Here is a 13892-nt window from a genome sequence, read left to right on the forward strand (position 1 = left end):
ATTATTTCCATTATTCTTTCCTGTATTACAGAAGTTAGAATATTTTGACACCTTCCTGAGAGAGATTTCTGATAGTATTTACTGAATAAAATACAGCTGAATTTGTTACTTCAAAATCACTTTATGAATTGAATAAGTATATATATCTATATCTATATTTATATCTATATCTATCTATCTATCTATCTATCTATCTATCTATCTATCTATCTATATATCAAAGTGGCATACCCATTACATGTTCTACAAATACTGAAGTGACAAGTAATGTTTATGTAGTACTTATGGGGAGCCTCTCTCTACTCTGAGTTGTTTGAAGATAGAAAGAGATAATTTCAAAAGACTTAGTAAACTGAGGTGAGACCGAAGCATGTATGTCAAAATGTCTACAAAAGTTCTTCAAGAGTCATTATACAAGTCATGGGTCCTAGAAAATATTAATAGGAGTGAGCGAAATTATATAGGTAATGAGTATCTTTCTACTGCATATTTAAATTTATTTGAAGAGTTTAAACACACACACACACACTCACACACACAGACACACACAAACACACAGAAGCAATACACATACAATCCTAACCTAGATTAATTGATCAATTGAGTCTTTTTTATACTACCTCTATAATTTTAAAACCTCCTGTAGTTCCTCAAATTCTCACTTACCTTACTAATAAAATAAGAATAATTTTGCTAAGTACCTCACTCCTACAAAATCCAATGTATAAGAGTCACAACATAGTATCTTTAAGGGCAAGGTTGATTAACTCAAATTTCCACAAGCTTACAATAAGGAAGCCACAGTAGCTATGGAGTATTTTCCACAAAGGCTGTGATTCACGTAGGAAAATGGTCACTACACTAGAAATGTTCAAATTAATATTTTAGAAGGTAGAATATGTCAACACAACTGGCATGAGAACTAAATGCAACCAATGATGTGGGACTTTTTCAACCCTCAGTCTCTATGATATTAGATTGTGATATGAAAGTAACAAAGGAAAAATTGAGTACTAAAAGTGATTGACTCTTTTGCCCAGATAAAAATGATAATTTCATGAAAGAAATTTTTAAAAATAACTCAGTTGGAATTACAGAAGTAGCAGTTGTATGTTTGGATTAGGGAACACTAAATACTAGAGGGTGCAGACATTCACTGACACCAGTCTCTAAGGAAAATTGGGCAGAGAAATGTCAACCCTTCACTCATGGCAAATGAAGCTCTGCATTACCAGTACTGACCTTGATCAAAAAAACATGTTGTCCATTGTCCCATCCCAATAGCAACATGACAGAGTATGTGACCTATAGTGAACATTCAATAGTTGACTTTCTTTTATATAGTAACATATTTTTTCTAACAATATTAATGGAAAGTAGGTCTTATTTGTAATCTTCATTTTTCAGATGGAAGTATGATATTAGAAAATAAATAGCAGACATCTTGTGAAAGAACCAGAGTTCTCTGCTGCATGTAACTGGGGACATACATTACTTAGAGTTACCTCTGCTGGTTGAACTTACCCTAATAATTTCCCAGTTTTCCCATCATTTGATCATTCCTTGAGATGTGATATGATTTAGTAATTAAACTCATCTTTAACCTGTTTGTAATTGTATATATGCATGGATGTGCAGACAATAATAATCATTGAGCTAGTGCAGAAAAAGGACACAAGTCAGACAAGGGTCATAAATTAATTTCTGGCAAGTTTGGCATTAAAAAGGGCTCATTTCATACTTCAAGATTCTATTGGCTTGGTTTTGCCTTTACTAAAAATTAAAAGTATTTTGAATAACATGTAAAACTGTTTAACAATTCGTTTAATTTGAGTTATTATTTAAATTTAATTTAACTTAAACATACTTTAGACCTACTTAGGAATTATTCATCCTAAATTAAAGTTTCACATGGTTACTGAGGCAATATTATAACCAAGGACCATATCAGCATGAATGAATTACATACATTCTTGTGCTTCTCAATTTATAGAAATTGTAACAAAGTAACATTGTTGAGAGGGTATTGCAAGACCACAATCAAAGCAGCTGCAGAAATTTTGACAAGTAAGTATATGGAAGTGTCAGCTTTTATTGTAATTAGAATAAATGAGCTGTCAAATACATTCATCCATGCTAATCATATTCATCAAACATTAAATTGTCTATATGTCTGTTTACAAATTGATGCATTGTTAAAATTATGTAGATGATTCAGACTTGATACTGTGAATTCCTGTATTCCTGTATGAAATTGATACATTCAATTTGGGTTTCAAGTTCATACATTCTTTTGAAAAATCTTGAGGTAAAATTTATAGCGACAATGGCAGAGTACATACTGTTTTCATACCTTCTAATTTCCATTTTTTTTTTATCACATTGACCTCTTTTTTATTGCTGCAGAGATTGTACAGTATGATGGAGAACTGGACTGTGGTGACACACTTCCTCCTGCTGGGGCTCACTGATGACCCAAGTCTACAGCTTCCTCTCTTCATCATATTCCTCCTAATCTACACCATCACCCTGGTGGGTAACCTTGGGATAATCCTGTTGATTCTCATGGATCCTCAACTCCACAGTCCCATGTACTTTTTTCTAGGTAACCTGTCTCTAGTGGACTTTTGTTACTCTTCAGCGGTCACTCCAAAAGTCATGGCTGGTTTTCTTATAGGGGACAAGGTCATGTCCTACAACGACTGTGCTGCTCAGATGTTCTTTTTTGCAGCATTTATTACTGTGGAAAACTACCTTTTGGCATCAATGGCCTATGATCGTTATGCAGCAGTATGTAAGCCCCTACACTATGCCACCACCATGACTACAAGTGTGTGCACATGGTTGATCATTGTCTCCTATGTCATTGGTTTCCTGAATGCCTCCGTCCACATTGGAGACACATTCAGGCTCTCTTTCTGTGAGTCTAATGTGGTCCATCACTTTTTCTGTGATATTCCAGCAGTAATGGTTCTCTCTTGTTCTGACAGACATGTCAGTGAGCTTATTCTTGTCTATATAGTGAGCTTCCACATATTTTTTGCCTTTATAGTTATTTGGATATCCTACACGTTCATTTTTGTCACCATCCTGAAGATGCACTCAGCTGCAGGACATCACAAGGCTGTGTCCACCTGTGCCTCCCACTTTACTGCAGTCTCTATTTTCTATGGAACCAGTATTTTTATGTATGTACAGCCCAGCTCCAGCCACTCCATGGACACTGACAAAATTGCCTCTGTGTTCTACACCATGGTCATCCCCATGCTGAACCCTCTGGTTTACAGCCTGAGGAACCAAGAAGTGAAGAGTGCCTTCAAAAAGATAGTTTTGGAGGCAAAATATTTGACTTTCATTTCTCATTTAAGAAATGCATGATACTTGGATTTATTCTTTTCTGATATTTTTTAGTTATTGAATTACATTTAAAATCCACCTTTCATGCAAGTTCCAGGAAACATTTGTTTTACAGAAACAAACAAATAGGATAATTATATCCAGAAATATATATCTAAATTAAGGTGTCTAAAACATCCAGGGTGGCTTACACAAATATTTAGTCAGAATATTGTTGAATTCACTATTTTTTCTGCATTTTGCACTAATATGTTAATCTGAAAGTCTGGCCAGCATCTCATCCATTGTGGGCTCTTCTAAGTAGAACAGAAACCAGAGAAAGTACCAGTTCTTCATCTCACATGTCTCTGCAGCTGGTTCTCTCCTCTTTCCTTGTCTTCTCTTCCATTCTCTTTCCCTCTCCTCTATTCTTCCCCTTCTCCTTTCTGCCTTCCCTTTCTCTTTCGCTCTTTCCTCCTTCCTCCCCTCTTTTATCTAGAACATATATATTTCCTCATTCTTTGACATCAGAACTTCTGTCTGATCTTCAAGGTTTACACTATCCAGCTCACTTTTCCCTTTCATAGGATGTTGAATTCAGACTGAACAGACTGCATACTTTCTTTATTCCCTAGACTTCAGTCAATATATTAGTTTACATCTTCCACTATTACATGAAACCATACTGATAACAAATGTCCTGCTCTATAAATATGTGTGTTTACATAGATGCAATTTTATTTGTTTCTGTTTCACTGGAGAACACAGAAAAAATCCAGCAGCATTTATTGGATAGTTTAATTTTTAATTCGGATATTTTGTTGTAAAAGTAACATATTATTTTTTATTTTATTGCCATTTTAGGAGTCTAGTTTCAGAATATGCGCTATTAAATGACAGTGAAATTTCTTTTCTACATTTTACTGAAAGATGAATTACTCTGACATCTCCTATGGATTAGTACAAAGAGAGTGGTAATGTGTAATTTACTTTCTGGAAGAGCTGGCTATTACTTTTCTACACTGAGTGATTTGCCTTCTCTCTTACCATATCTCCAGTCTTATCATTGCTTGTTCTTTATGATTGCAATTGTGATCTTGCCTCAGGATCTTTGCACTTCCCTTTGAGAATGAATCTCATTCCTTTCAGACACTTGCTCAGATGTTGATGTGTCAGAGAATCCTTTCCTCACCATCTTCATAAAGAAGTTGTGCTCACTTCACTGCCAACACTGTCCTGCCCTCCTTTGTCATTCTCAATAGTTTTGTCGCTCTTCATTGACCATGTATTCACATTATCAAAACCTATTCATCTTTCTTATGTGGGATATAAATTTCCTGGGAGCAGAAAATGTTTTGTTCAGATACATTTCCTCTTTCACACACACACACATATAGAAATACAAATACATGCACACAAAACGTGTATATGACAGAGTGGTGAAAGTAAGTTAGACAAAAACATAAAATATACCTGTATGTGTGTATAAAATACTATAAGGAAACATCTTGTGTATGATTAACACATGCTGATTAAAAATAATGATGTTTAGCATTATGTCAGATATTTTTGTCAATGTAGCTTTTCAGTAAGTAATTGTTGAATGATTAACATTTGTTGAATTTAGTTTAACGCATATTTTGAACCTTTGAGTTATTCATTGTGAAAGTGAGTCACACATAATAATAGCCAACTGGAGCTACGTTCAGTATCTTTCAAGAGACACTGATAATTTTCTGTTCTATTGAAACATTGTTTTGTATATTCTAAGTTTCCTCCTCATTTTTATTCCTAATTATGTTCTGAGATTTCCTTTATCAACTAGACCATCAAGCCCTCCAATAAGGTTTACTAAGAACTGATGTCAACTTAAGTGGCATGTAGCACATCACTCAAGTACAATCTTAAAATTCATCAATATGTTAAATATATTATGTAAGTAATTGATATACATATTTGAGGAATCACACAACTAAGTAAAATGTTCCAACTTCCATCTAAATTCTTTTCCATAAATTATTGTGGCTCTAATTCCTCATCAAAAAAACTTCTTCGCCAGGGGGTGGTGGTGCACACCTTTAATCCCAGCACTCGGGAGGCAGAGGCAGGTGGATCTCTGTGAGTTTGAGGCCAGCCTGGGCTACAGAGTGAGTTCCATGACAGGCTCCAAAGCTACACAGAGAAACTCTGTCTTGAAAAACCAAACCAAAACCAAAACAAAAACAAAAAGCAGACAAAACAAACAAACCAGCAAACAAACAAAAAACAACTTCTTTTTTGAAGCAGAGGCTATTATAAAGAATTACTACTGGTCTATATGCAGAGAAGTGACTGTGGAGTGCTCCTTCCCAAATGGGACACCTGTAATAACCCCCACTTTCTTTGGAGGCTGTCTATTGAGAGAATTTCCATTCCAAGTGGATAACTCCACAAATATAACATATGGGCAGTACTAATTGTACTCATAATAAAATTTTAAAAAAAGGAAATTACATGGAAGCTATACTCATAATATATCAACAATAAAAGACCCAAATAAGACAAATTTGCCAAAAGAGACCCAAATAAATGACAGTACCAATAAATATACTATGCAGAAGTGGAAAAAAAATCTCATCTCCAGGCAAAGAAGTACAAGCAACCAAGGACTGAGAGAAGGAGAATTACCTTCTCCCAGGGATGAGGTCCTTAATTGGTTATTTAATATAAAGTAGTCAGACCTGAAGTCAGATAAAAGCCACACTAAATGGACTCAGAAGGTTTTATGAACATATTTATACACATATATGTAAAAATAATGATAAAAGACACCATCAATTTGACTGGGTGAGGGAGAATGAGGGAGGAGTTGGAAGCTAGAGAGGAGGAAGCAATGTAATTAAACTTTAATTATTTTGTTAATTAAATAGGGTATTAATTAAGGAAATATGTCCTTAGCCAGGGCTTGGAGGATGTTGAAGGGAGGTGTGGAAGTGGATATGATCAAATTGCATTTTAGCTAAATATATGAAATATGAAATTTCAATGTTAATTTCAATATACCAAATGAATGACATTTGTTTAAGAAACATGTAGATTTGTGGGGGTTTTGTTGGAATCCTAGCAAGAAGAATGGGGCCTCTTGCTGATGCTCTGGCAGTCTTTTGGGAACCTATTCCTTATAATGGGTTTCTTTACCATGTCTTAATATGAGGACAGGAGCTTAGTCCTATCTCAACTTGATATGCCATGCTCTGATGACACCCATGGGAGGCCTGCCCCTTTCTGACAGGAATGGACGAGGAGTGGATTTGGGTGAGGCAGAGGAGGAGGAGGGAATGAAGGGAAGAAGGGAAAACTGGGGTCAGGATATAAAATAAATGAATACATTTAATTAATAAAAAAATGTACTTTCAATAAAGCACAGTCACCATATTTTTAGTGTTTGTTTTAAATAACAAATGCTACTCATTTTTGGAGACTGATAAGTCCTAATTTGCAGGGTTGGTCCTTCACTAGTACCCATGAGAACTCATGGTTGGATTGAGTCTAAAAGCCACAGGCAGAGTTCAAGGGGAGCTGGTAGTGCAATCAATGACAAAAGGTACTGTTAAAGCAGTGTCAGCTGGGCAGTGGTGGCACACGCCTTTAATCCCAGCACTCGGGAGGCAGAGCCAGGTGGATCTCTGTGAGCTCAACACCAGCAACCTGGTCTGTAGAGCAATATCCAGGACAGGCACCAAAACTACTACACAGAGAAACCTTGTCTCAAAAAAACAAACAAACACCCCCCCCCCCAAAAAAATAAATAAAAAAGTCTCTGTTGCCCAGAGAGATCAGCGTGATGTTTTACATTGGATTAGGGGTGATTGGATGAAGGCCACTCTCGTATGGATGCCAAATTTCCTAAGAAACATAGCTTGTTTAAGTGGTAGTATAATCTAAAACCACTTCTTGTTAACTCAGATAACATGTTGGTTTTTACATCAGCCACTCACAGGATTGGACTGATTTCAGCTCCTCAGCAATCTAGCCAGAGTAGATAAATGCTTCTTCCAAACAGACTTCAAAACATTTATGTGTTTTTTCCAGGAGTTAAAATGGCAATCATATCCCTTATCTCATTTTTCCTTCTACACATGACATCAGGAATAACAAGGCACATTATGTTCTCTAAATTGACAAAAAATTCAAAAGTATCATTTATTATGTGATGGTCTATCTGTCTTGTAACAAAGTACCTTAGAGTATAAAACATACATTTATTTCCCAGACTTTAGAGCTTGTGCATCCAAATTATAGTTGCCAACAGTTATGTGATTCCTCCTTCCTTGTTGGACATCTTTTGGCTCTATTTCCTCATGATATAAAGCAAATATATAAAAGCTGTGAAGTTCTCACAGGGGAGAATACTGAGTCCTTACAAAGTGGAAGAACAGAAGACATAAAAAGTCTCCCTAAAAGCCCCATCTACATGTTCACTGATGCATGGTGATGTGGAAAGGGTTTCATTGCCTCCTGTGAGACTGACAAACACTGCCTGTCACACTGAGTGCAACTTCACCTACTAAGCATCTCTCCTGAAGGCCTCATTTATTAATGAAGTCACTTTGAGTCCTAGCCTCCAACACATGAATTTTAAACTGAAATATTTCAAAGCTGAGCATACATTTCTTCATAAGTCTATTTTAATTACATGCTTTTATTTAAGTGTCCAGAAACAATATTTTAGGCTTTAATGTTGCCAAATAACAGTTTAGTTTGCCATGCTCTTTCCTGCTGAATATAGATTAATTAGTGCTTGGTACCCTCTAAAATGCTAAGCCCATAAACACCAGAAGCAATCTTGAATGAGTTCATTTCTAGGATTATTCTTAAGTCCCAATCTCATAGTCAAACTATGGTTATGCAGGGATATGAACACAATCAGCACTAATAGAATCTTTATTTATTTGTTATGAAGAATTGGCTTTTCTGGCTATGGAGTAAGAAAATTCCACACATGCAAGTGAGTCAGAATGTTCCAATTAAGGAAAGCCAATGCTGTTGAAGTTTGAACTATAACAAAACTTCAGTAGTAATCAAACAGCTGTGTGTCCTCTCACTTTATGCTCTTTTAGTCATGAATGATATCTTTGTGTATTTTATTGTCACTAACAGGATAATAATTATGCATTATCCTTCTATGAGTGAGTACATACAATGTTTGTCCTTCTGAGTCTGGGTTACCTCACTCAGGATGATTTTTTCTAGATCCATCCATTTGCCTGCAAACCTCATGATGCCATTGTTTTTCTCTGCTGAGTAGTACTCCATTGTGTATATGTACCATATTTTCTTTATCCATTCTTCAGTTGAAGGGCATCTAGGTTGTCAAGGGAGAACTAGGAATAACAGACCATGCTAAATGATGACCACATGAGAAGAGAAATAGGCAGAGTGCTGGAGAGGTCCCCAGAAATCCACAATGATACATCCTCTGTAGACTGCTGGCAATGGTCAAGAGAAAGCCTGATCTGACCTAGTCTGGTGATCAGATGGCCAAACACCCTAACAGTCGTGCTGGAACTATCATCCAATAACTGATGGAAGTGGATGCAGAGATCCTCAGCCAGGCCCCAGGTGGAGCTCCAGGAGTCCAATTGTCAAGAAAGAGGAGGGACTGTAAGAGCATGAATTGTTGAGACCAAGATTGGAGAGGCACAGGGACAAATAGCCAAACGAATGGAAGCACATGAATTATGAACCAAAGGCTGTGGAGCCCCCAGCTGGATCAGGCCCTCTGGATAAGTGAGACAATTGAATAGCTTGAACTGTTTGGAAGGCATCCAGGCTGTGGGACCTGGACCTGTCCTTAGTGCATGAGCTGGCTGTTTGGATCCTTGGGCTTACACAAGGACACTTTGCTCAGCCTGGAAGGAGGGGACTGGACCTGCTTGTACTGAATCCACCAGGTTTAAATGAATCCCCAGGGGAGTCCTGGCCCTGGAGGAGATGGGAATGCAGAGGTGGGCTGGGGGAAGGCAGGGGGGGGGGCAGGAGGGAGGAGGAAAGGGGAATCCATGGCTGATATGTAAAATTATATTAAATTATAAAATAAAAAAATAAGAAAGCAAAAAAGAGAAAATTTAAATTCATTAAGGACAATTTTGCTTTTAAGAGAAGAATCAGGGAAGGTGGGGGCGGGGGCGGGAGTGGGGAGGACAGGGGAACCCATGGCTGATGTGTAAAATTAAAACACAAATATAATAAAAAATAATAATTATGCTTTATGTATTATTTAAACTACATAGTATAATATACAATTTTAAAATGCTATGGTGTTAGTTTTAAACTGATCTTCATAGTTACTTTCAGCAGAATTCTTAAATCATATTTTAATTTTAATTTTAAACCCATTTTATTTTTAATGATTATTTTATTATTTTTAAGTGGTGCTTGTGTGTGTGTGTGTGTGTGTGTGTGTGTGTGTGTGTGTGTGTGGTTATATATCAGTGCAGGTGCCTGTAGAGACCAATGGAATCAGATCCCCTTGAGCTGGAGTTACAGGGAGTTGTCTGCCTTTTGACATGGGTGCTGGGAAACAAACTGTGATCCTCTGCTAAAGCAATAAGTACTCTTAATCACTGAGTAATCTCTCAAGCCTTCTGAATTTTGATTTTTAACTGATAAATAATACTTAAGCATATTCACAATGCATAACAGATGAATTAGAGTTGCTTTTCAGACTCTTCATTGAGACTATTTGAACACTAGAACATTTTGTGCTGAAACAAGGTCCATCTCTAAAGTTTATTACATTTCCACTTCATACATGTCCACTTGTCCATTGTATTAAAAGACCCTCATTTGGGCCTTGAGATTTATTTCAGTTTTTTACAACTTCTATATGAAAATCTCAGATATATTGGTGTATAGTTATTGAGTAGAACATATGCAAGACACACTATACAAAATTCTACATCACAATGTGTGGACTCTAGAAAATAGATATTATGCATCAGTTGAAACACCTTAAAAGGATACATAGCACGTAATATGAACACAGGGGCACAATGAGAATAACCATCAACTCGTAAGTTTTTAAACAATGTTTAATTCATTGTGTGATAATTTCATATACTGATATAATGTGTCTTGAGCATATCCATCTACCATTACCATCTACCTCTCCTAGTACCTCTTATCTTTTCTCCAAACTTCAAATCTTCCTTATTTCATTGTCATTAATAATCCCCTGAGTACAATCAGAAGCGCTTCCCATAGGTACATGGGTACCCACAGTTTTAATTGCTTTTTTTCCTAGAAAGGAGTTTGGGAGCTGCTGGTATTGCCATAAAAGAAATCTCTAGAGCTGTCCAAGTCTAGATAGTTTTTCTTGTTCTTCATGCATTAGCTTCTTAAATAACAACATGCTTAATGTCATGTTTCAGAAGACTTCATCTGTGCATTTGAATGGTATTCACTGTTATCTCTTTTACAGCCACCTCTTGACTAAAGATTTTCTGTCAGTTTTCATACACAGTTAAGGAAAAGGACTCAAAGGTAAAAGCTATATTAACAAACTTTTAATTGCTACGATGTCATGTAGACATTTCATCTTTTTCTTAAGTCATAAGTAAAGTAAATTATGTGAGATACACAATCTTCTCATTTTTTGTTTGGTAAGCAAGGCAAGTACGTGGCCCTTCTTTGAAAGAAGAAGAATTTATAAAGTTTAAGGAGTTGATGCATATTATTGCTCTCTCCTCTGTTTTTCAATGTCTCAGGAAGCATGAAAGTATTTGATTACTACCTGAGAAAACATTGTCAGCATTCTGTGGCTGACTTGATTATCTCGCATTTGCTGTTGGATCCATTGTTCTTTCTTCCAAAGAACTGATGGCCTTATATATTACTTAAACAATGTTAATGAGACTTGTAGTTGACAGAAAGGGAGTTGGGCAGTAACACCTACTGTGAATTATGTTAAAGGATAAAAAGATGATGGGAATAGTTCCTTAAAACAAAAACTGGAGTGGGTTTATGGTATGAATGTAAAAACTTCCATTTTAGGGAATTTAGGTATTCTCTTAACATATCATGTGTATGAACCTTGAAAGAACTTCAAGACATACTGAATAATTGTGATTTTTGTCTCTTTTCTATTTATGTTACTACTATTGCAGATAAAGAAGCATGCAAAAATAAAAATAAGAGTAAGCTGATCCTTTTTTAAGTTTTAAAAATACTGTATGATTCACTATATACATTTTAACAGTTTCCATACAATCACAGATAGCCATGACATTAACATATTGTGGAAATGATGAGTTTAATGCAGATATGAGGCTTAAATATATTGAATTTATTTCAAAGTGAAGAAATAACTTTAGAAAAACTTCTATGTTCTTAAATGTTCAGTTTCTTCAATGATAATACATTAAAAATAATAGTAATAATACCTACTTATACATTCTTGTACAAATCCCATAGTAATTGTAGATTATAGCATTTTCTGAAAGTAGTTTCAAATAATAGTTTCATAACCTTAAATTTCCAGAATTTTGGGAGACTTGTGGTAAGGAATAAGTGTTTGTTTTAGGTAGATATTCCTCCAAAGACTTCAATTCAAGCAAAAAAAAAACATAATGCCCCCCTTTCCGTCATTCTGAAAGCTGAGGCAGGGGGATAGCTTCATTCTATGTATTAAGGACCAGTTAAGTGGTAAAATAAACCTCAGTATATGAGGAAAAAAACAAATATGGAAATTGAAACATTGTTATATGACAGCCATATCATATCAAATGTTTTAACAAAATAGAAGGCACTTGTAAGAGATCTGTGAGACAATGATGCCTCATAAATGGTCAATTTTATTTGGGTCTTGGTGACTTTGGTATGGTGTGACAAGATGAAGGAAATAATAAGCTGATGGAAAGTAGACTTTCACCAAATTCAAATATGCCTTTCAAGTAAGAACTTAAGGAAGACTGGGTCCTGGGAAATCATAGAAGCAGCAATCAGTGTTTTCAGAGGAAGCAGAAACGAACACTCTGGAGAGCACAGACACTCAGTGGTGCCAATGCAGGAGGAAAGGCAACATGAGGAGGGATAGGTCAACATCACCTTCAGTGAATCCTTTTTTCCCAGCATCCATGTAAATCAAACCAGCACAAAACCAAAAGATCACTCTCCTATCCAAACATAACATGAAAGCTAATACTCCTTGAATATAATAACCATCAATATTTTGCTATCTTGGTGGATTCTCACAATAGTACCTCAACCTAGTCTGATTACACTGTCTACTTTTCAGGGGTCAGGGGAGGTAGTAAGGACCAATGAATCCTATATAGTGAATGGACTGAAGTTCTGTGTGTGCTGTAGCTGATGATTATCTGCCTGAAGCTTTCAGAACTGAACTGTACCAAGCTGAAGTTGTTGCCATTTCCTGAGCTATCCCAACATATCTACTGCACATAGAGATATGCTACATCTGCTACCTAGATGTCCAGCATCCCCCACTCAGCTCTTATTCTGATTAGTAAAATACTTTAGAAATAAACTCAGAAGGATGTTTGAGGATAGTTTTATTAGAGTTTGAGAGAAACACAAGTAAGCTTCAAACCTAGCTGCTTCTTGTAGGAGGGAGATGGAGAAAAGGGAGAGGTAAGTCATACTTTTTAAGTTATGTCCATGAAATGTGCTAATGTGGTTTTTAAGCAGTTGCATGGAAGAAGAGGAGAAGGGGTTCAGAGAAAGAAAGGGAAATCTCAGACTTTCTGATAATGTATATTTAAGCCAGTATCCAAAATACAGATAAGAAAAATGGAAAATGGACTTATTGGCAAGCCAAAGTCCTTATCTTAGAGGGCATCCTATTCCTTGTCCTTGCATCTGAGAACAAAAGACTGTGTCAGGAATGTGTGCTTAGAAGTAGAAACAGAGATCTGTAACTCAAATAATGCTGAGTTCTTGCCAAAGCATCCATGTAATTATATTTAATGTTATTTTCAATTTAATTAAAATTCTAATTGGACTCTGACACTTGGGAATCAGCAAGGGTTAAATAAAGTTATGGGCTCAAAGCAAAGTCTAGCATTTCATAATTCAGTAATATGTAGGAATTATTCATTATCTTGTCCTCCATAATTTACATGAAAGCAATAATCTTCAAATTCTAATATCATTGAGAGGATTCACAGAGTGGTCATCTAAAGTGCTTGCCTAGAGCAGTCTTTGAAAAGTGACCAACAGAGAAAGTGAGATTTAAGCTTAGAGGTAAACTGAGACATCAACAACACTTTGTTTTTATTGTTAGTAAATAGTATCCATCTATTTGACTAAACTGACTACAAAATTTTAAAGTTGGGTGGAGCTCCATTAATAATCTTTAAAATCTATCACATATAACCTCTGGATAATTACTATACCAGATTTGATCTGGGGAAGAACAATTTTCCAGATAATCTCAAAGTATAGATTGCTGATCAACAAAGGCATATGTTCTCACTTACACTGTTCTATTTTAATTCAACTTCTTTGTAATCATGTTCCTCTTTTCCCATGGCTATGGACCATCTTGTGATTGAAAG

General features: G+C 35.9%; 1 protein-coding gene across 1 annotated transcript; it reads left to right on the forward strand.

The window, feature by feature from the left end:
• The first annotated feature begins 2418 nt into the window (after positions 1-2418).
• LOC118577809 (olfactory receptor 5B3-like) lies at positions 2419-3378 on the forward strand. The gene has a single exon (XM_036178503.1). It carries the CDS (start codon positions 2419-2421, stop codon positions 3376-3378), a length of 960 nt encoding a protein of 319 aa, XP_036034396.1.
• Positions 3379-13892: the final 10514 nt, after the last annotated feature.

This window comes from Onychomys torridus, chromosome 1 (genome assembly GCF_903995425.1).
Source record: "Onychomys torridus chromosome 1, mOncTor1.1, whole genome shotgun sequence".
Taxonomy (NCBI): domain Eukaryota; kingdom Metazoa; phylum Chordata; class Mammalia; order Rodentia; family Cricetidae; genus Onychomys; species Onychomys torridus.

What these genes read in the sequence shown, in the direction of transcription:
- LOC118577809 (XM_036178503.1), top strand. Translation starts at nt 2,419, where the DNA reads ATGATGGAGAACTGGACTGTGGTGACACACTTCCTCCTGCTGGGGCTC.